Below are 22,871 nucleotides of genomic sequence, written 5' to 3'. Positions count from 1 at the left end.
AGTGTTCCATATTCAGAATCCATGGCTGATTAATTACTCAAGCCCTATTTTTGGGATTAATCCAAGTACATATATCTTGTCCTTTATTAGCATTTTAAAAATTGCATGTCTCTTGATAGGATGTAGTTTTTGGTTTTCTGGGGAGGGGGGAACCTATCAGGACCTGTCCTGTTGGTGTTGGCTGTGTCTTCTGCTAATAGACCTTTTCCAAAAATCTTACATGTCTACTCAGTTATACGATTTTTTAAAATATATAAAACAATACATTTCTATCCAACAGATATCAAGAATACACACTGTTCAAAGCAGGTATGGCAGACACTCGTTACAAAATATTGTGGAAATTACCAACTCTAAATCCTAGCTCTAGGAGTCCCAGATTCACAGGATTGGGCGTAACAATTTTAGCGATGGCACAAAGGGAGACACATCCACTTGTGGTGATCACAGCCCTAGTCATGGTGCATCAACAACCACAAGCTCTACTCTATCAGCTCTGTTCACTCTTCTCCTCTGTGGTAGGACTGTGGCAAATGCGGGGCATCTGGACAAAGGCAGGGTTTTCCCCTTACTTGGGAAAATTAACTGGCCAGGGAACAGTAGCAGAAAGCTAGTGTTGCTTCTTTACAGTGAAGAATTAATAGCACTGGGAAACGCACTGTAATATCTTGCTCAATCTCTGCAAATGTCTCTAAAAATAGTAAGAAGTATTTCCTGTGACCATAAAGAAAATCTGTTTCTCACAAGGTTTGACTGTCACTGCAAAATTTCCTACAGAAATTTAAAGGAACTATTTTTCCTTCCTTGTATTTATTTATTCAGTTTTAATGCCACTTTTCACCTAAAATTATCCCTAATCAGGTTTACTGTAAAATAAAAAACACTGGTAATTATTTTAAAATAAATATTGAAATATTAAACTCAACATGCTGTGCAGCTTTATTCGGGAACAAGTCCCACTGATAACAATGGTGCTTACACATGGGTTATATATTCATAGGATTGCAATCCAAGGATAATAAATTTCTGCTGCAAGAGAAAAATAGTAAGATCTATCTCTCCTCAGGCAAAGAAAACAAAGGAGGGATGGACGTTGAAGCCCTCTTATTCTTTTTAACGGCTTGGAATACTGTGCATACACCAAGGTGTTGTAGAAGGGGAAAACATGTTTGTTATGTCCTGTAAGAATTGTTCCACGTCTAAGCATTTGTTCATGCAAATCCAAAATCAAAACTCGTAAATAGGACTGGGAATAAGAATCCTAATAGGCACTGCACAATAGGCACTGCACTCACATGGAAAAAATCATGCCCCAGGTATTTGTTTAGTTAATTCAACAGGGGGGAAATTACAATAGTAAAAGCAAGGCATTTTACTGGTAATATAGTAAAGTGACAAAAATATATTTTAATGATGAAATGAAAGCCATTTGATTTTACAGAGCTAGATCTATGTGAAAAGAAATGGGGAACTGTCTGATTTCTGACAGAATATAATTCACATTTCAGATCATCTAATTTTACTCAGAGTTAAGGACAAGTTCACAGGCTTTTTAAGGAGAAGTGTGCAGGCTTTTAAAATATCAAACAAGATTCTTTTCACCATATAACCAGCACAAAGGAAATTAATGTGAATTTGTTTAAAATTGTATTAACTTTTAAAAGAATTGCCATAGAAATCCAAAGTAAAGTTATTTAAGAGAAGATGAAAAAGTTGTACACACATGCACACACACATTAGCAAGCCTTTAAATGGCCAAGTTTAGGAATAAGAGTCAAGATTTTGAGTTCAAATGATGTTAGAAAGCATGCAACACCAAATCAAAAGGGAAAAGAGTGTCCTGCTCTCTCTTCCTATATATGTGGATATAAAGTCAAAAGTCTACAAAGTTATCAACTTCCCCACCTGAGGTTCTTGATGTTAACCTTTGTTTGAAACCAAAAGCTCCTTTCAATGACTACTTTGATACAATAGCCTCTAGTAAGTAGGCATTTTGTAATCGACTAAATACTCATCATCTGTTGTTATCCATCATCAAACTGACTTCATATCTTTGGTGTCTCAGACAAGCAAACTAGCAGAAATACCAGTTGGATTTCAGCCTAATGCAATATGTCTCCTTCAAACCTCCTCATGCCATTTAGCTCAAGTACTGGGAAAGAGAAACATAGCTCCATTTGTTGCTTGCTGAAGATAAGTGCTTTTGCCTTTACAAAACTGTGCTTCTTTGGCTTGTGGCTGAACCATATAGTCACAGACTATCTATGAACTCTATTATTCAAAGTTTTAAAGGCTAGTAAAGATTAAGAAAGGAGGAGTTAGATACAGAATGAAAAGTTCAACAGTATACCTATCAAATGACACAATGTCTGATAACAAGCAGGAAATTGATTAAAATCTTCTGCTTCTTTATGTTTGTTGAAGATAATTAGAACATAAGGGCAATTTCAGGAACTCAGCACAATCATGAGAGGCATCATTGGCAAAGTGGAATCTACCAACTGAAATCATGGATGAATCAAAATATTTTATTTAGCAGTCAAAGTGGATGAACAGATTAGAAAACAGGACTCATGTACTGGGGGAACATATTTATTTGAATAGTTTTAAAAAGAAAAACAAAACCCGCTATCTTCTGCCCATGGAGGTTTGTTATTTATGGATAACTAACTAAAGATGGAGGGAAACCATTTAATACTCACATGCTGACTGAAATTGGGAGAAGGAAAGACTGTACTCATTGCCTGTGATCCATAAAGTTTTCTACCAGAACAACATTTCTCACAGAACAGTCTTGTTGGATCAGACCAGAGAGAGCCAGCTTGGTGAAGTGATTAAGAGCAGTGGCTTCTAATCTGGCAAATTCAGTTTGATTTCCCGCTCCTCCACATGCAGCCAGCTGGGTGACCCTGGCCTAATCACAGGCCTGACAGTGCTGGTCTCACAAAGCAGTCCTCTGTCAGAGTTCTCTCAGCTTCACCTACCTCACACGGTGTCTGTTGCGGGGAGCAGAAGGGAAGGTGAAAGTAAGCCGCTTTGAGACTCCTTTGGGCAGTGAAAAGCAGGGTACAAAAAACAACTCTTCTTTTTCTTGTTCTTCTAGTCCAGCATGCTGTTTCACACATAGGAAGGTGGTCAGTGGGCTTAGAAGTAATCAGCACAATATGACTGTGCTTAATTGCACTGTAAACATTTTATTAGCAGGGATTATGCATCTTTTGGGGAGCAACGGGTTCTGGGGAATAAACTTTTCAAAATATACAACCCTGTTGCAGTCTTATAGATTGAAACTGATGTATTTTATATATTTGGAAAAAAACATTTAGAATGGAATCACTGAATTCTGGTAATTATTTAAATATGATGACTGAGGCTGTTCTGTACTCATTGATAAAGAGCTGAAAATGAGAAGGGAACTGAGAGATGGGATATAAAGATAACTGTGGGAAGGGGAAAAAGAAAAATGAGGGTGTGCAGAGACCTACAAAGGTACAGATGGATTCAGAAAAATCTGTGATGCTCTTTAAGAAGAGTCCATTTTGAATTGCAGAACAAGAGAGGAAGATAAGAGATGGGATTCAGGGACCTACAGAGAGAAGAAAAAGTGAAAGCTACAGAGGGAAAAGAAATAATTGTATTAACAGAGAAGGTCAGAGGCATGCTTAGTTGTAGAAGATTAAGAAAGATGGCAATGGGGTGCAGGGAATGAGTTACAAGCACATTGAGTAAAAATCATAACAAAATACTTTATGAATAAGGTTGTAATGTGGCTTTCAAGTTAACAAAAATGTAGAAGCAGCCCTCTGAGTTAGGCACAGCTAGTGTAAAGTTTGTCAAGTAGTGTGAGAAGCTCATGGGTGTTTATGCCACCTGAAGTAGACATCTTCTGTAGAATTAATACAGAACAATGACTGATGTAATGACTAGCTGCCTGATGTAAAGACTAATGACAGGAGGAATGAGATACGCCCTAGTGAGCTAATACTGTTAATCTTATATATCTTAAGAATTTTAGCATCATATGCCAAGTTGACTAACCCTGAAACTGAAGTGATCTACTCAGTGGCTTTTCTTGGCTAGATCAACTCCTAGGACAATACAATTGACACACCTAGAATTCAGTTTTACTTTACTGCCTTCCACTTCCCCCTTGAATGTTCCTAAGGAGGGGGGGGGGAAACAGAGTTGCACTTACCTACTTCCATTGTTCAACATCTTCCGTGCAGATACACATTGGGATTGCACTTGCGCAGGTTGGCTGTGGGACATTTCCTTTATAACTCAAAAACTCCAACGAGGGGGCACCCCGCACTTTTTCAGAACCAATGCATACATGGGATTGCCACCCAACATGCCACGTGTTCCATCAGCAGACACCCCCTTCTCTCAGTTCCCACTAGGTTCCTGTGAGGCACTTTTGATAGCATAATAAACACTGTGAGAGCTCACAGTGGGCCAGGAGGGATGGAATGTGTATCAGCACAGAAGACATCTATGAACAAGTCATAGGTAAGTGCAACTCTGTTTTTATCTTCCGTCTTCTCGTGCAGCTCCACACTGGGATCATTAGGAAACAACTCAGCAGAGGAGGTGAGGTCTCTCACTGAAACAGATCCTATAGAATAGCCTTGCCCACATTGTTTCTTTCCTTGCCTAAAGATCTAAAATTAGTGTTTCACAGATGTCCTACAGCAGAACACATTGCTGAAATGTGGCAGATGGCTCCTATGTTTGGGTGGAATGTGATTTCACATTGAGCTATCATGGCTCTCCAGATGGATGACAGCAATTACCCATCCAGACACAGACTGAGCTGAAGTAGCTTTGCCCTTTTGAGGGCCCAAATAACAAACAAATAGTGCTTCATTTTTACAGAATGGTTTGCTTCTATCTATATAGTTAAGGAAGGCCATCCTAACATCAAGGGTATGTAGGGCCTTTTCAACTTCTGAGCTTGGAGTGGGAAGAAATACTGGTAGGACAATTTTCTGTGCTAGGTGGAACTTGAAAGCTAGCTTAGGCAGGAAGTCTAGTGTAATACAACCCACTTACTTAATATCTTGGGGAAAGGAGGCTCAACGCTGAATCAGTTCACTGACTCTTCTGGCTGAAGTATCAGCCACTAAGAACACTACCGCCCTTAAGAGTAAAGCTAAGGAACTGGAGATTCAAAAGGTGGTTTCTTCAGTCTGACTAACACTAAAGGTAATGACCAATGTAGGACAATCCAGGGTATAGGAGAGAAAACATCAAATACCACCTTTAAAAAATGCGGAACTATCTTACAAGTAAAACCAGTACTTTTCTACACCTCCTCATAAAAAGCAGGAATGGCTGCTAGCTAAACTGGTTTGTTTAACAAGAACAGATATTCTAAAACTAAATTCTAAAAGTAGGTAAAAGGGCATTTATCTCTAGTAGATGTTCAGGACTCAAATCAAGCACAATTCCTGCCATAAGCATATCTGGTTGAAGGTTTATGGGCCTGAAGCAAGATATCATGTATCCCTTGAGAGAAGGAGCACTCTATGGACGGATCCTCCATGCCATCAAGCACAGCCATGCTATGTTGCGGTATAATACTGGACCATGCATAAGCAGGTCTGAGATGGGAAGGAATGGTATGCAGTCTGCACCTGCAGAACCAGAAGGGAGCTACTAAGATACAATCAGCCACCATCTTCCCTCTAACCGTGTTTAGGAGGGGGAAGGGATGGAATGCATAAATGAGTGTGCCTGGCCAAATGATCCAGAATGCACAACGTTCCAGGGCATTAATATGTGGAGTATTTTGCATGAAAGTTACTGGCCCTGCATTGAAAAATCTTTGCAGTGGGTACCCCAACCAAAATCTGATCGCAGTGCAGAAAGGTTGGTACAGCAATTCTAACCTGTAACATTCCTGAACCAAAGACAAAACTCAACTATCAGAACTGATCTAGCACTAAGCCTCTGTAAATTGTACTAGCCTATCCTTAAAATTGGGAATATCTTCTGTAGAATTAATATATGCTTAGTTGTAGAAGATTAAGAAAGATGGCAATGAGGTGCAGGAATGAGTTACAAGCATATTGAGTAAAAATCATAACAAAATACTTTATGAACAAAATACAGTATTTGCTGGCGTATACTTTTCCCCCCTGAAAAACATGCCTCCAAGTGGGGGGTCGTCCTATACACCGAGCGCACTTCAGTTGGGATAGACATAGCTGCCCATAGTGGCCCATAGTACTGTAATGTAATGTAACAAACTCTATATTTTGAGTGGAAATGTTGGGGGGTCGTCTTATACGCCCAGTCATCTTATACGCCGGCAAATACGGTACTTAATGAATAATGTTGTAATGGGGCAAACTGACAGAACTTCAGTAGGCATTGGCTGTGCTGTACTCTCTTTTTGAAAAGGGGGGCAACTGGAAAGAGCATTGAGCATTGAGGCTACATGACAGTCTCCGACCCTTGTAGAATGGGGTAGCAAAGCCTTTGAGAAAAATGTAGTCTCTGGGCTGAAGGAGAGGAAAATATGCTAAGAGATCTGGATGTTTGGTGCTGCTTCATCACAGTGGAGAGGAACTCATCCATGGGCTACAAAAAGAGTTGATCTCTCGAAGGAGAGATCCTCAACTTTACAGCGGGTCTCCAGAGGGCAAGCAGTCATGAGTGCCTCCTGAGGAATATGGCAGAGATCATCGATATGGCTGATACATCAGCAGCACATCTGCCCATGTTAATCTCCTCTTTTGAGAGTTTAATTGCCTCAAATTGGATACGTTTACCAAAGACTTGGATTCATGAAGTAATGTCCAGGTACTGAGAATGATTTTCCCACATAATTTGCTACTTGAAAACTGAGAGTGGAGGAGATATAAAACTATCTTCCCGAAGTGTCCAGATGGCAGCTTTCCCTGTCAGCTGGGGATGAATGCTAGTAGTTGGCATGCCTGCATGACTTCCATAAATAATGACCCATTTCTTCAGCAGCAACACTGGCTGTTGATTGAATTCTGAATCAGGTTTAAGATGTTATTTTTAAACTCTAAGGCCTTACATGATCTGAGACCTGTGTATCTGAGGGACCACCTCTCTGTAAATGCCCCTGGAGAGCTCTTCACTCAGAAATTTTCAATCTGCTAGTGATCTCTGGCCACAAAGAGGTGTACCTGGCCTCAACTAGAGTCAGGGCTTTTTCAGTCCTGGCTCCAGACTGGTGGAATGAGCTGCTGACAGAGACTTGGGCCCTTATGGAACTTCCAAAGTTCCAAAGAACATGCAAAATTAGACATTTCCACCAGACATTTGGTTGAGGCCAACAATGTGCCTTGGCTTGTTAGAGAATTTTCTCTGAATGGACCAACTATGGAGTAAATTGTAAATGTAATTTTAGCAGGAAACTTCTAGTTTTTTTATGTGCTCAAAATTGGACTGTTTTAAGCTTTGTTGTAAGCAGCCTAAAGAGTTTTTTGAATAGGGGTGGCCTAAAAGCCAATTGATCAATTGATCGAAAAATGAATGAATTAATAATGAAGACGGTGGTGGATATGTAGACAGAAACTCATATGAGTCCTGTTTTACTTAGTATAAATTTTCAATTTTATTATGTGTGGCCTGAATGGAGGCTGGAACCACGAAGTCAGAAAGATCTTCCAAGATTGAAAATGATGACTCAAAAATCTGTCCTTCTGATGATTATGTGAAGTGGAAACACCAACGTTAAGGTCTTTTGCAATTCTTAGCATTTGTTTTCTGTAGAGACAGTGATATTCACTAGGATACACTGGGGTTGGGTCACACATAGCATTGTTGAGTGATGGGTTTAAAACACTCCCCTAACTATAACAAGATGCTGCAGATAACTCTTTTTCAAGCTTATAGTACAGAGATTGGAACAGAATCAGTGAGGAGAGGGTGTCATATATCCCTGGGTATTTGGGTTATGTCCCACTAAAGTTGGAGGGTGATGTCCAGACCATCTATTTAAATAAGATGACGACATATAGTAAGAATGCTGAGGAGAGCCCACAGATTGCCAAGGGAGATCCCAATTCCAAAAGTACCAGTTGTCCTGCAGTGATGCCAGGTTGGTCGTCATCTACATCTGAAAAGGAATCGGTAAAGAAGTCTAGAGGCAGTATCGGGATGCTCAGGAGAAGCAGGATGATGCCCTGTTAAGCCTGCAGAATCATAGAAGACTGGACACATCTTGACTTGGGTGCAGTGGCTGGAGCTAGCAGACTTGGGTGCAGTGGACTAGAGATAGCAGAGCCTAACTTCAGAGTCCTTTTGGAAGGAACCAAGGAGGACAAAATCTTCTCCCGCAGTGCAGCTTTCAGCCTATATATCTGACCAAGCCTATAGTGTAAAGCACTGACAAACTGAACAAGCTCCAACACTGGGCATCTCCTAAGTACAGAAAGCAGAGTTCATGCTGGTTGCTATGCATCATCTTGGTTCCAAATTTTGCACATTTTTTAAACAGTGCCTTGGATGCCTTGAAGAGGGATCACGAGCACAACAAACAGGGAGTGCTCAGATGTATGGCTTGCCTCCCACAAAATAGATGCTCCGAGGAGTGCACAATGGACAAAAAAAAGAGTCTTCTTTCAGCCACAAGGATGATGACGAAAATCAATGGAGTGTGCTAAAAAAATGTCCTATCCTTCTGGTGGCAAAAAAGGAACTGAGAGAAAGGGTGTCACCAATGTGATGGCAGAAATCCTGTGTGTGTGTTGACTATGAAAAAGGACTGGGTTTGAAGTTTTTGGGATAGAAAGAAAATGTCCTGTGATTGGCCTGTGCAAACATACTCCCAATGTGGGGTGGCACAAGAAGACGGAAGACGAATACGTGCCATCCTAAGTCTCTAGGAAGAATGGCAAGACCAAGGTTATAATAGAAAAAGCACATGCCCTTTATGGTGACACATTAAATAATCCAATGCTCAGGTATTGCTTTATGCAAGCGCGATTAAACATTTTACCAACTGCTTGGACAAGGGGAAGGTTCAACAATACTCGCTATGCCAAACAATTCGGCTCCTATCAACTCAATCAAGCTGAGTCAATGGCCCATGTGCTACTTCATTGCCCTAAACATTCTTTGAAGTGGAAGTTATACCTTACCCCATAAAGGAGACCTTTCCACTCTGATATGAGGTTGATATGTTTTCTTTTTGAGGATAAGGATCCTGAGATCACTGCTGCTGTAACACTCTTTCTCTACAAAGCTTTCTATTTAAAAATATTTAACACCTTTATAATTCTCTGGAATATTTTTTTATTTTGTCCTTGTCTAGTTATTCTTTATGCCATTAAAGGTGTTTGTTTTTGTGGTACATGGTACAACATGGTACAATTTAAAAGTAATTTATCGGTCAGATTTATGGTTGTTTCCAAATGGGGGGAGGGGTGGAAGAAGATTAAGAAAAGGAAAGGTGGCACAAAAGATCATCCAGCAACAGCAGAAATAGCAAAAAAGATAGTAAAATAGCTGGAAGTTAAAGAATCAGATATGCCTGGGAAGAATTTCAAGAGCACTGAAAAGCCAACAGATGATGCACTCAACCACCCCAGCAGAGACAGTGGGGGTCAGGATGAAGATACTTTATTTAAGAGAACATGTTTGACTTTCAAAGCAACCAGAGTTTCAGGGAGAGGGGAGGCAATGATAGGCTGTTAAAATCCAGCTGGTAATATAACAATGCAAGTTGAAGGCTGTTAGCTACAGACGGCACCATCTGAAGCTGAACAGCTTTCATTACAGTTAAACTCACCACCACAGTGGAACGCAGCATACCCCCGGTACAGTAAGAGCCAGTAGCAGCATCCGCCAGTCTCTGATGAAGTAAGCAAATAGTGGCAGCAACATGTAGCCAATTGCAAAAAATATGCAAACTCCTAATGTAGAGAATATAATACGAACTGATTTGCCAAGAATTTCTGTGCCTGTTCAAAACAAGGAGTGTGGGTTAGCATCTTAGCTCTTTTTTTCTAACGTTACCCAAAATATTTTATTGCATTTAAATACAATCTTTAAAACCAGTAATTTACCTAGTATTTCAAGAGATTAAATGGAGAATCCTTCAAATTCTGGATCCAGTTCAAGGTTCTGGTTTTAACCTTTAAGGCGTTATGTGGTCAGGGTCCTGCGTATCTGAGGGACCACCTCTCTGAAGACGTGCCCCAGAGAGCACTATGAACTAGCAATGCCAACCACCCAAGGAACACTGGCCCCAAAGAAATACATCTGGACTCAACCAGAGTCAGGGCCTTCTTGGTCCTGGCTCCTGCCTGGTGGAATGAGCTCCTTGGGCACATCAGAGGCCTGACAAAACTCGGTCAGTTCTGCACGGCCTGCAAGATGGACTTCTTCCGCCAGGCCTATGGTTGAAGCTATACATTTAAATACCAGGCCTCCATCCTATTCCTCCCTTGGTTAACATCTCAGATGGTCAATATACCACCAAGCTCAGTAACAACCACTAGTGCTGACAGAGGTGATTTTAAATGTATTACTTGGATTTTATTGCTGTTTTTATTGTTATATTATAATTTAATTGTTGTTTACCTCCCTACGACAGCAAGTCTGAGGGAGGTGGTACATAAATAGATTAATCAATAATAAAAATAATTTAAAAATACTGAGGGGTTACATGTGCCACTCCCCCCCCCCCTCCCCAGGGCACACACAGCTTCATTACCATTTTGGGTCAGGAAAATGTTGCAGAGAGTAGGCTAGCACCTCATCTGAACTGAGGCCTTGAACACTTGGAAAATGAGTTCCTTCACACTCAATGTCTAAATATTCCAGTCAGATTCAAGTAGGTAGCCATGTTAGTCTAAAGTAGCAGAACAAATTTTGCATCCAATGGCACCTTTAAGACCAACAACATTTTCTTCAAATTGTAAGCTGTTGTGTGCACAGCTTCATCAGACAATGAAATAGAAAGAACCAGACCATGTATATAAGGAGAAAATCGGTCTTGAGTTAGTACACAGTATAATTAAGCTGTTTAAGATAACACAGGAACAAACTACAGTTATACGGTCATTTTTTTATTTGGGTTCAACTCTAGGTAAAACCATCCAGTCCAACCCCCTGCTCAATGCAGGATAGGCCTAAAGCATCCTTGATAAGTATCTGTCCAGCTGCTGCTTGAGGACTGCCAGTGAGGGGGAGCTCACCACCTCCTTAGGCAGTTGATTCCACTGCTGAACTACTCTGACGGTGAAATGTTTTTCCTGATAGTTAGCCAGTACCATTTTACAAATAGTTTAAACCTATTACTTTGGATCCTATCCTCTGCTGCCAACAGGAACTGGCTTCCTCCAAGTGACAACCTTCAAATACTTAAAGAGAGCAATCATGTCCCCTCTCAACCCTCCCCCCTTCTCCAAGCTAAACATTCCCAAAGCCTTTCCGCATTGGGACTCCAGATCATCCTCAATGTTCTCTTCTGTACCCCCTCAATTTGGAAGTATTGGTAGTGTACCCCCTCCTTTTGGAAGTGAGGCTTCCAGAACCACACTCAATACTCCAGGTGCAGTCTGACCAATGTCTATGACATCTTGTGATTTCGATGTGATGCCTCACTTCCATTGTCCCAATAACAGAATTGAATAGTGATTGTAATGTAACATCATGTATGCAATGTAATTTAGAATGGGAGATTGAAATTTAATTCTCAGGTCTGGGGGCAGAATTTTCCATGCTTAGATGGAGATGTATTGAGCATAGTAAGTTTCTCTTTTAATTATTCCCAGTTTTTACAATTGGGAAGGCATCTGTCCATTAATCTTGACTCTTGACACTTTTTTAGGGAATCACGCCAGCCTCTACCAGGGCCAGGGCTTTTTCGGTCCTGGCTCTCACCTGGTGGAATGTGCTCCCAGGTGAGCTGCGGGCCCTGCGGGACCTTTCGGCGTTCCGCAGGGCCTGCAAAACCGGAGCTCTTCCGCCAGGTCCATGGTTGAGGCTGGGGTTGGCGAGGTACACAGATGGCTCCCCCCTGGGCTTCTTCTACATCATTGACCTCCTTCCTCGCTGCCCCCTCCCCTTAGCAATGGAGGTAGGAAGGGGATCTTTTTTGCTGCCGCGATGTTGTGATGGTTTTTAAGTCTTTTAATGGGAGTTTTAATGGGGTTTTTAAAACATTGTGACCCGCCACGAGCCGCTTAGGGAATGGCGGGAAATAAATTGAAAAATAATAATAATAATAATATTCCCTTAGAGTGTTTCTTTCAACCAGAGTTGAACCCAAATGACCTTAGTTTGTTATTCCAGTGTGTACCTAGTTAATGCATATACTACAATAGAATTGAATAATCCTGATATTTCATAGGGGATGAGAAAGAGCAGCCATATAATTGAGAACATGCTTCCACACATTCTTTTTATTGGATTAGACCAAGACTCTTCTAGCCCAATAGTGTGTCTTAACTAATGGCAAGCCAGATGCCTTCAGAAGCACAAAAGAAAGGCAAGAATGTGACCGAATCATCCTGTTTGTCTCCATCACCAAGTCTTCAGATTCTGCAATTAAAAACTTCATTTAGCTAACAGCTATTGACAGACCTTTCTTGACTAAATTTGTCTAATCCTTTCTTAAAGCCAGTGGCTGTGAATGCCATAAGACAGTGTGCTACATGACGAAATGTTTTGTCTCTCCTGAACCTATCATAAAATCAGCTTCATAGGAAAACTATGAATCTTTGTCTTCTGTCCACTTGCCAAATGGCTCATAATTATACACATGTTGAGGTAAAAAAGTAACACAACAAACCAAACAACCCCTGCGTGGCTTCCTCATACCCAGTTTTAGTCATTATACTTAAAAGTTACGGAAACATGAAGAGGGAAAAAGAGGAAAGGTTATATTCATAGCACACATTACCTAGAAATACATTTTAGAATGTCTTTTCTGTCTAAATCTTGTTCACATTTCCCCATAGTTTAAAAAGAAAATAATGTAATTTAGCAATAGAAGATATAGGGAGTGATGTGCTAATTAATACTGAAACAGAAGCATTGTAGGGGTTCACTCCAAAGAACCGGAAAAATTAGAACAGACCGAATTATCAGGCTAATCTCCATTTCCTCTCAGCTGTCAGACAAAAAGCTCTGAAGAAGAAAGCTCCTTGACCTCTGTTTTTTGTATGAAGGCCATGGGGCCACTGAATTATTCCGTGAAGGACTTCTGCATCAACAGTGACACTCAGCTCTTATGTACTATTTTCATGCATTGAAAGTGCTTAAGAAACATGATCCCAAATCCAACCAACCACATACAAAGTTGGCAAGGCTGTACAACCAGATCCCAATTAAAAAAATCGGATACCACAGTCCTCAAAATATCTTTGAGTACTATTAGATACAATGACACAAAACAGGGTGAAAACTTTTGAGTTTGCTAGAATTCTTCTTCAGACTGGATGTTAGAAAAAAAAACCCTTTAAAATTAAAAAAAGAGGTGATAGGAGGAAACATTTCGTTTCAGATCATCATTTTAAAGGCCTTCTCGCCAGCCTGTCTGGGTGACTCCTGTTGGACAAGTAGAGGAACACTGGTACCTTTAATGTCAGATAACACTCCGCACACTAGAAAAGCAAAAACAAATAGTGTCTATCCACTGAAATTACAAAGGCCAAAAGTCATATTGCTCTGAACTAAGTGAGATTCACAGACCCCTGGGTCCCCAACCTTTTTATCATTGGGGACTGGTCAACGCTTGACAATTTTACTGAGGCTCGGGGGGGGGTAGTCTTTTGCCAAGGGACGTCGCCGCCTGAGCCCCTGCTCCGCTTGCTTTCCCACTGGCGCCCCTGACTTCCGGATGCCCACTGGGGGGGCGCTGCCAGCAGCAGCTGCGCAGTGCCACGCCAGGGGGGAGCCTCAGCCATGATGGCCGCTGAAGAGCACCAAAGGTGAGCCAGCCGCAGAGTGGCAGGGCAGCCCCTGAGGCAGCAGCCAGTGGGGGAGGATGAGGAGGAGCTGCGGCCTGGTACCAACTCATCCATTTATCGGTACTGGTCCCTGGACCAGGGGTTGCGGACAGCTGTCTTATAGGACAGAGAGTGCTTCTAAAAAGCAGTGTTCCAAGGAATACAGTTTCAAAACCACTGATCTGTAACATAAATAAGGCCTGACTTGGGTGCTGGGAGAAGTTGGGACTCACTGTCTACCTGATTGGCCATTTGATCAATGAACAGCCAGTCAGGTAGGCTGTTCCACCGCTGCCCGCATTTCCCTCCAACTTCCTCCATGTGGAAGAACTGCCAGCCCACAGAATGCTAGGCAGTGAGTGGGAGCTAAGAGGAGGGAGGGGCTGGGACTGCAGGCCCGGGGTGGGGTGGAGGCAGTCAGCCCTTGCCAGCACTCCCCCCTACCCCAAGCAGCCCCAGTCTTGCCAGGCCTCAGCAGGACTGCCTGGGTTGGGGGGAAGGTGGGAACCTCCACCAGCACTCGCCCCCACCCCGTGTAGCCATGCTGTGGACTTGTCAGGCCTCAGTGGGGCTGCCTGGGTCACCCCTACCAGCGCTCCACACCACCCCGAGCAGCCCCAGCCTCGCCTGGGCTGGTCAGGTCGGGGGGAGGCAGGGAACCTGTCCTCTCCAACGCTTCCCCCCACCCCGAGCAGCCACGGCTAAGGCCCCACTGGGCCTTGGCAATGCTGCCCAGTTTGGAGGGGAAGGGAGCCCCCGCCAGCACTCATCCCTGCCCCGAGCAGCCCCACTGTGGCTTCGCCTGGGTCAGGAGGGAAGGCTAGCTTCCATCGTATGTTTTGTACAACAGGCTTTTCTGCTAGTATACATATAACAGTTATTTTTCCAGATTTGGTAAGACAAATTGCACAGTGAGATTATATATCACAATATGCAGAAAGATAATTGAATGAAAAATGGTCTTAATATAAAAAATAAAATATCTGAAATAGCTTAAGCCTCAGTTTACTGAAAGAAGAACATGTGAATTCCAATCATATCAAGTTCTAAATGACGACTTAGTTGATGTAAATTAAATCTCAATCTATGACCCTGACCTAGAGACTAGCTGTTGGCTGCCCAAGACTCCCAGAAGTACCAAGGATCAATGACTTTCCTGTCAACATCAACATTAAGAGAAATGTTTAAAGCTTATAGATAGAAGCCATACAAATCATCCACTTGCATAATTATCTCCTCCAATTACAGCATTAAATTTTGTGGCTACAGATTGTAGAAAATGAGCACCAACAAAAATGCAAACAACTTCCTGTTAATAAACATATGTAACATATATTATTAAAAATTAATTTAAAAAACTGTTCAAGTAGAAAATAAAAAATAACTATTATTGCTAACCAGAGAATGAAAATGAGATATAATTTAAGCACAGTTAATTTAAATTAACCGAGAGCACCTTAAGTTGTCTACAGAGCTTTCACAGGACCATCGATCTCGGGAATCGAGTGTTTTGGCATAGTGTGGGGTTCAGTGGAGAGCTTGGTCATCTGGTCAGTTTACTGTCTGCCCAGTGATCCACAAGGTGTCCAGTCAAATCTCCTGGAGGTGGTGATGGTTTGGGCATTGCAGTATCCAAGACTTATAGTCTTGGGTGACTACAACGTCCATGCTGATTTGCCATCCTCTGGGTCTGACACCAGGGTTCTCCCAATTTATTACCAGCCCCACCTATCAGGCCAGCCAGACCCTCAACTTGATCTTTGGTGCCCATATCCAGTCTGTGCAGAGGCAGCTGCATTGGTTGCCAGTTGCAGCTTGGATCAAGTTCAAGATTTTGGCACTAACCTTTGGTCTGGGCCGCACATATCTCTTGGGACTGTCTATCTCCTTATGTCTCTCACCAGGCTTTGTGTTCAGCGGGTGCTAATCTGTTGGAGATCCCTGGCCCGAGGGAGGTGTGACTAGCCTCGACCTGGGCCAGGGCCTTTTCAGTCCTGGCCCTGACCTGGTGAAATGAGCTCCTGGGTGAGTTGAGGGCCCTGATGGAGCTGTTTCCGTTCCGCAGGGCTCTTCCACCAGGTCTTTGGGAGAGGTCAAGGCAAGTAAGAACTGGGCCCCTTCCTCTCTGAGTTAGCTGGGACACCAGCCTGCTTAGGCAGCCTCCGGGGGTGGGGGGATATATATGAATGAGTCTGTGAGCTGAGGGGTGGGAATTTGTTGCCACCACAAGCTACTCAGTGAGAGTGGTGGGATACAAATCGAAACATACATACATAAAAATAAGTACTACTAGTATTCCCAACACTCTGAAATGTCCAAGCACAATCCTATGCAAAATTACTTCAGCCAAAGTTCATTGAAGTCAATAAGCTTCAGCTGCAGTAACTGTTCTGAACTGTTCCATGAACTACTCCATAACCATTCCTGGTCAAATATTAATCACTTGCAAGGTATGAAATTTTTTTTTAGTATAGGTGTCAAACTTAACTTACTAAAAGCATTAAGTATTCTGGTATTGTAGTTTAACCCTCTCTGGAGTTAGGCTCCCATAATAGATACACAGTGATAGGTTAGCTCAAGCAGAACCAATTTATCTCTGGACTGGGGTGGAGGGGTGCCCTTGTCCACACTGTTCATCTCAAATCATGCATAGCAGGTAGTACCAAAGCACCTGAATCACATACACCATATGAGTCTTGAAGCATTTCAAAAGGTGCTAGGGGAATTTCTGGAAGTTTTTAAGACAGCAAAAACAATGTTATATAAGTAAAGGAACATCTTTAAACGGTGCCAGGGAAGATCATGGCCATGTTCACAGATGCTTAATAACTTGTGGAGTGGGGGACAAATCCCCCACCCCAAATCTTCTGTATTTCCAAGCAGCTCTGAGACGAGTGGCGATGGGAGCCAGTGTGATGTAGTTAGTGGTCATGAGTGTCAGACTAGCATCTGGGAGACAAAGGTTCAATACCTGAAATGGTTGTTGTGAGCATAGAATGGAGGACAGGAGAACAGTGTAAGCTGCTTTGGGTCTGCATTGGAGAGTAAGGTGGGGTATAACTGGAGTAAAAATTTTAAAATATAGGTGCTTATTTAAATGTCACTGTTACAGAGACTAATGATAAGCCATTTGACTGTTACCCTTGCATTTCCCTTTCCTGCCCCTTTAACAGGGAGGGAAGTGAATAGAAGTGCTGGATGGAATAGCTTGGAGCTATTTAAATGGCTTGAATTACTCAAATCAATTTGGATTTCTCTGATTCAGGCCATTCAAACTGACATTGATTCATTTTTTTACCAAGGAAAATTGTACCAAATCACACATCCCTAGCAACAACATCAGCACTCTTTTCTTGTGCTCCTCCACTCATTTCTGAAGCTGGGCAGTCTTTTTCTTTCAGAGTGGTATGAACAAGACGTTCCAGTTACCTCTCAAGCCACCTGCCAGCCCTCCTCCAGTAGAATATAGTGGTTATAAGAGCAAGTGGCTTTTAATCAGGCAAGCCAGGTTTTATTCCCCGCTATTTCACATGCAGCCAGCTGGGTGACCTTGGGTTTGTCACAGCCAGTTATTGTTCTGACTGAGCAGTCCCATCAGAGCTCTCTCAGTCCCACCCACTTTACAGGGTGTCCTTTCTGGGGAGAGGAATGGAAGGTGATTGTAAGCTGCTTTAAGACTCCTTCAGACAATGAACAGCTGGTTATAAAAACCAACTCTACTTCTTCCTCTCTTCCCCACTGTCCTTGTTCCTTCTTCAGCTAACCCCCATTATGGTCACTATTTGAAAAAATTAGAAACCAGGGTGCAGTGGTGGCAGTGCTAGCTGACTGACTCCACCCCTCCCGTGTAGTGGCTTCTCCAATCCTTGCTGAGTCATGGTCAGAGGAGATGGGGAAAATATCACACCTCCTCTTTCTCTGCTTTAGTTTCCATTTCTCCTGAACTATTTTAACTTAGCCTCTTTTAACTACCCTCTAGCCATTTCCTTTTTATTTCTTCTCACACCCCTTACTACCTGCACCTGCTTGCCTCCCACCCTCCTGCCTTTCCTCGTCCATTAGTTACTTGCAGGGTGAGTAAGAGCCCTAGCTGGGTCAGTTTTCTGTCCCTCAGGCCTTATGTTTAACAACCTTGGTGTAGACACTTACATGAATACATAAGAATAAATATTTTATGGTAAGCTGTGGAAATCTTTACAGATTTTACAATACAATTTATATAACAGCATCAGAACAAATTTAGAGTCCAGTGGCACCTTTAAGACCGGTCTAGAATATTAAAAGAGCAACATCTTAAAAATGTCTGTTCAATTAATTCTGATTAACATATTCTTAATTATGAGATCTGAAGGGAAACCAGAGTATATTCTTAATTTTTAGTAATACAGATTTTCAACTGACCTTTGCTAAATGCATTTCTGATAACTTTATCTGTAAAACATCTCTGAGCAAATATCATCAAGGGGAGCCATTAGCTCTGGGTCAAATAGAGTAAAATTATTTTTTACACACAGCTTTTAGTGCGATTCCCGCTCCCCAAATTTATAATAACATTGAAGTCTAAAGAGAGTTAGAGATTACAACATGAAGGGGAAAAAAACAAATATTATGACAGATAATAACAAAGACACAATATTATGCATTTGTGAAAAGGTTATTATGTCTTACAAGATGCCCAGCTGTACTGTGGAGGTAAAGGCTGTTTTGAATTCAGAATAACAGATGCTTGATAAAATGTTTACGATCAACTTTCCCTCTATAAAGTTTCAAATGTACTTTTGCATTAAAATCTATGACCACAAGTATGTTATCAAACGTGGAATTTAAAGTCACTTTTAGTTTTTCAGAACTGAGTGATGACCATCCTAGCAGCACTCATGAGGTGACTACTTATATTTAGAAGAAGTACATTCCTTGTCTGGGAAATTACTTTGCAATGTCCACCTGAGCTCTGGTGTTAAGCTAAGTAGCATCATTTTGTTTCTGAAGAAATATGCATCCAACATTTTCAATTTTTTTCACAAGTCCACTACAGTGAATATTTTTTTTATTAACAGCATGTTAACTTTCCAGGTATACATTGCTGACTGTAGTATACATATGTTCAAAATAGGAACACTGTCTGAGAATATGATGGAGTCCATGATAGTTCATGACCATTGCTGGGGCAGTAGAACATAATTTATTTATGAATAAGAATTATTTTTAGAGGAGAACTATGGCTACAGTACAAACTGGGAATAAGCTTCATGAGCAGATCTGTGTAGGATTCTGAGGAGACCTGCTTAGGATTGCTCTTACTCTGAAATTTTCCAAAATCCAAGCATCAACTAGTCTATATTTAAAACAAGAGAAATTTTAGGGGGAGTATGCCTTTATTTTTAAGAGCCTCTTGTGGCACAGAGTGGTAAGGCAGCCGTCTGAAAGCTTTGCCCATGAGGCTGGGAGTTCAATCCCAGCAGCCAACTCAAGGTTGACTCAGCCTTCCATCCTTCCGAGGTTGGTAAAATGAGTACCCAGCTTGCTGCTGGGGGGTAAACGGTAATGACTGGGGAAGTCACTGGCAAACCACCCCGTATTGAGTCTGCCATGAAAACGCTAGAGGGCGTCACCCCAAGGGTCAGACATGACTCGGTGCTTGCACAGGGGATACCTTTACCTTTTTACCTTTATTTTTAGTTTAGTGAACCATTTATCTTTGGAGGCCCTAAACATTATTAATATCTCCTTGTAGAATGACATTCCTAAACTGAGAAAAATTTTAGTTTTGTTGCATATTGGGAAAATATTACAAACTAAAGGAAAGTGTGCGCCTTCCACTTTTCCTTTAATAAGCACATCTCCGCTTACAGTTTCTAAGGATTCTGTTGCTTGATTATTAATTATTAATTTTTAGTGAAAGTGATCTCCAAAATCTGGAGATTTAAGGATTTTATGTAATTCCCTTTATGTAATTCCCTTTTGAGAGCCAGTTTGGTGTAGTGGTTAGGAGTGCGGACTTGTAATCTGGCATGCCAAGTTTGATTCTGCGCTCCCCCACATGCAACCAGCTGGGTGACCTTGGGCTCGCCACGGCACTGATAAAACTGTTCTGACCGGGCAGTGATATCAGTGCTCTCTCAGCCTCACCCACCCCACAGGGTGTCTGTTGTGGGGAGAGGAATGGGAAGGCGACTGTAAGCCGCTTTGAGCCTCCTTCGGGTAGGGAAAAGCGGCATATAACTCTTCTTCTTCTTCTTCTAATGCTTTTCTTGTAACACAACAACGTCCAGTTTTTCACACTTTATTGCATGGGTAACCTTTATCTCTTCAGTTGATTTCCCCAGTTCTCTTATTATAAGGAAGAAAGAATTTTTGTAGAGATCATGGAAAGCAAATTGGGTGCATTATGCTGCCCTGTAGGGGGCACCGCATAACTGAAAGCCAAATAGATAAAGCTTTTGTAGACTTTCCAAGAAGACAGGGTTTTCTGAATTCTAGCTACATTTGAGTCCAGCAAGCACTTTCTGAATCCCCGTCAATGAGCCACTGAATTTGAATGTTATATTCGAACGTTAACCTGAACCCAAGTCAAAGAGCTACCTAATTCTAGCTACATTTGAACATAATAAGCACTTCCTGAATGCAAGTCAATGAGCCACTAGTTCCTAGCAGGTTAAATTGAAGGATTTAATTTTAAGTGGCATTTCCAAATCTTTGTACAAGACTTCTTTAGTTTAAATTTACCTGTTGAAGCAGACTCAGAAGCTACACAAGGTTGCCCATGGCTAGTACTTGAATAGGGGACAACCAAGGAAGACCTAGGTTGCTGTGCAGAGGAAGGAAGGCAATAGCAATTTAGCAGACTACCTCTCTTGTAAAGTTCTATGAGGGGTCACCATAATTCAGCAATGACATGAGGCCCATTATTATCATTATCGTCATCATCATCATCTATTAAAACTGTTTGAACAACTAGAACTAGACAAAAGAACAAGAAGATTGTAAGTAACTAATGGACGATATTGAAGTTTATTTGAAAACTGTTTGTATATTGTATGCGTTGTTTTTGCCATATACCAGTCAGTTCAAGCTTCTGATTAAGATCTATGAGAGAGATCACCAAACTGGGGTGGGGGGAGGAGTCCAGTGGGGAACTTGACAGGGGCATGACAGCATCTCAGTCTAAATTTCAAGGATTTTTTTTCTTCTTCCTAGATTTGTGTGAACTATCACTCAATTTGTTGTATCTTTCCATTTTTTTTCTTCTTCACGGGATACCTCTGAGAGATCAATTTGAAAATGCATGGAAGTGGCATGGAAGTACTAATAAACCAGGATTGACAGTCTTTGGTTAAAACTGTTGGATCCCACCAGTTTTTCCCCTGTTGGAAAAAAAAAAGGGGGGGGGGGTTCTTGTCCCCTCCCTTGCTGGCTATTCTAAGAATGACAAAACCAGCATGGCCAGAAAGGCATATGAGGCAGTGGGCCATTCCGCACCGGGATCCATGTAGCAAATTGTTTGCTGAACGAAAAATCGCCATTTTAAATAGTGGAATTCGTCGTTATGCATACCTGCCTTTGTAGTGGAATCCAGTTGCGTTTCTATCGTTTCCCACAGGGTTCCGGTCTCGGCAAAAATCGCTAGAAAGGAAGTGCTATTGCTGAACTGTGTCCCGCCCCTGGCCATCAAGCAGCCAATGGGCGGCCGTTAGCATGCTCCCAAACCGCCCCTTTCCCTTTAAGGAAGGTTTAAAAAAAAAAAAAACACCCGATGCAACGAATATGCATTGATTCGTTGCAACGGAGAGACCCATCCAGCTAGCAGGTGGTGTTTGAGCTGCCGTTTCATCGTTGCCACGCTCCCCCCGAGTGAACCCCCCCTCTCACGGGCGCGATTTTCGGCTGAAAACAGTGTGAAAAATAAAGTGAAAATAAACCAGCAAACGGGCCTCTATGATGCTTGTGCTTGGTGACTTTAAACAGAGGGACTGCAGCCGGGGAAGCCTCACTGGGTAAATGAAGGCTTGCCGGTGTGTTGATCACCGCTCGCTCGGAGAAAAAAAAAATGGCGATCGCTTCGCCGGAAGATCAGAGGAGAGAGCCAGGGGGAGGGACTTTGCAGAAACCGCAACAATGGTAACGCACAGAACTTTCCTGCTAGTGTTGCAGATTGGTTGCAGGAGTGTAGCGCTTTCCGGAGGGTGAATCCACTTTTTGGGATTTCCCTGAAAGCACTACAACGAAGCACTTTTTGCAGATCGGTTTCAGGAGTGTTGCAGATTGCCAACGACGTTGTGCATAATGGCAAAACTGTAGCGATTTCAATTAGTAACCATTGTGCTATTTTGGATGAATGCGGAACGGCCCAGTGACTATACTAGGGAAGTGAGCCAAATTGAACAAAAAATCTGGCTGGAGCCAACCTATTTGTTTTTCACTGTTTCCTATACAAGAAGAGTCTGTCTTTTTAGAGTATCTGAGTTCAAAGCTTGAAACACTGATGCTGGGAAATATTTCTACAGTATAAGCTGAATCTTGTGAAGTTCTCAATAGATTACTTTGCTAAAATCCAGCAAAGGAGATGATAACATCTCTTGAATTTACTGGGTGTAGGGCTCTCTATATCTTTTCCAAATCCTCATTTAAGAGGCTGAGATACAGGAGAAAAAAATAGAGCCACTGGGCCATCATGTCTTTTCCTTCTTCATGCCCGCTAATCCTGTGAATCCTCTAATTAGTCCCACATAGGATCACATCTGTTTTTCTTTTCTTTTTTTTTTGGGGGGGGGGGAGATCCCAAGCCAACTCTATCATTTTTGTTCAAAATTAATTTCCAGCATGTGGTACTTGTCATCTTATTGACTTCAGCAGCTCTTCAGAAAATGTGTGCCAGGGAGGTCATAGGTTCAGATTTTCTGTGCTCATTAAGGCCCTACCCCTGAAGAGTGGGCA

The 22,871-nt window shown here is 42.0% G+C and overlaps 1 protein-coding gene across 3 annotated transcripts in view; it reads right to left on the bottom strand.

Annotated features, from left to right (window-relative positions):
* Window positions 1-22,871, bottom strand: part of SLC22A4 (solute carrier family 22 member 4) — an 88,506-nt gene that overhangs the window by 24,243 nt on the left and 41,392 nt on the right. For all 3 annotated transcript variants that reach the window (XM_077326897.1, XM_077326895.1, XM_077326896.1), the window contains exon 4: window positions 9,770-9,941. In XM_077326897.1, coding sequence (XP_077183012.1) covers window positions 9,770-9,941 — 172 coding nt within the window. The remainder of the gene's footprint in view (window positions 1-9,769; window positions 9,942-22,871) is intronic.

The sequence above is a fragment of the Paroedura picta genome, chromosome 3 (genome assembly GCF_049243985.1).
Source record: "Paroedura picta isolate Pp20150507F chromosome 3, Ppicta_v3.0, whole genome shotgun sequence".
Classification (NCBI taxonomy): Eukaryota; Metazoa; Chordata; class Lepidosauria; order Squamata; family Gekkonidae; genus Paroedura; species Paroedura picta.
The sequence above is the reverse complement of the archived record's forward strand: the minus strand, read 5'-3'. Positions and strand labels throughout refer to the sequence as shown.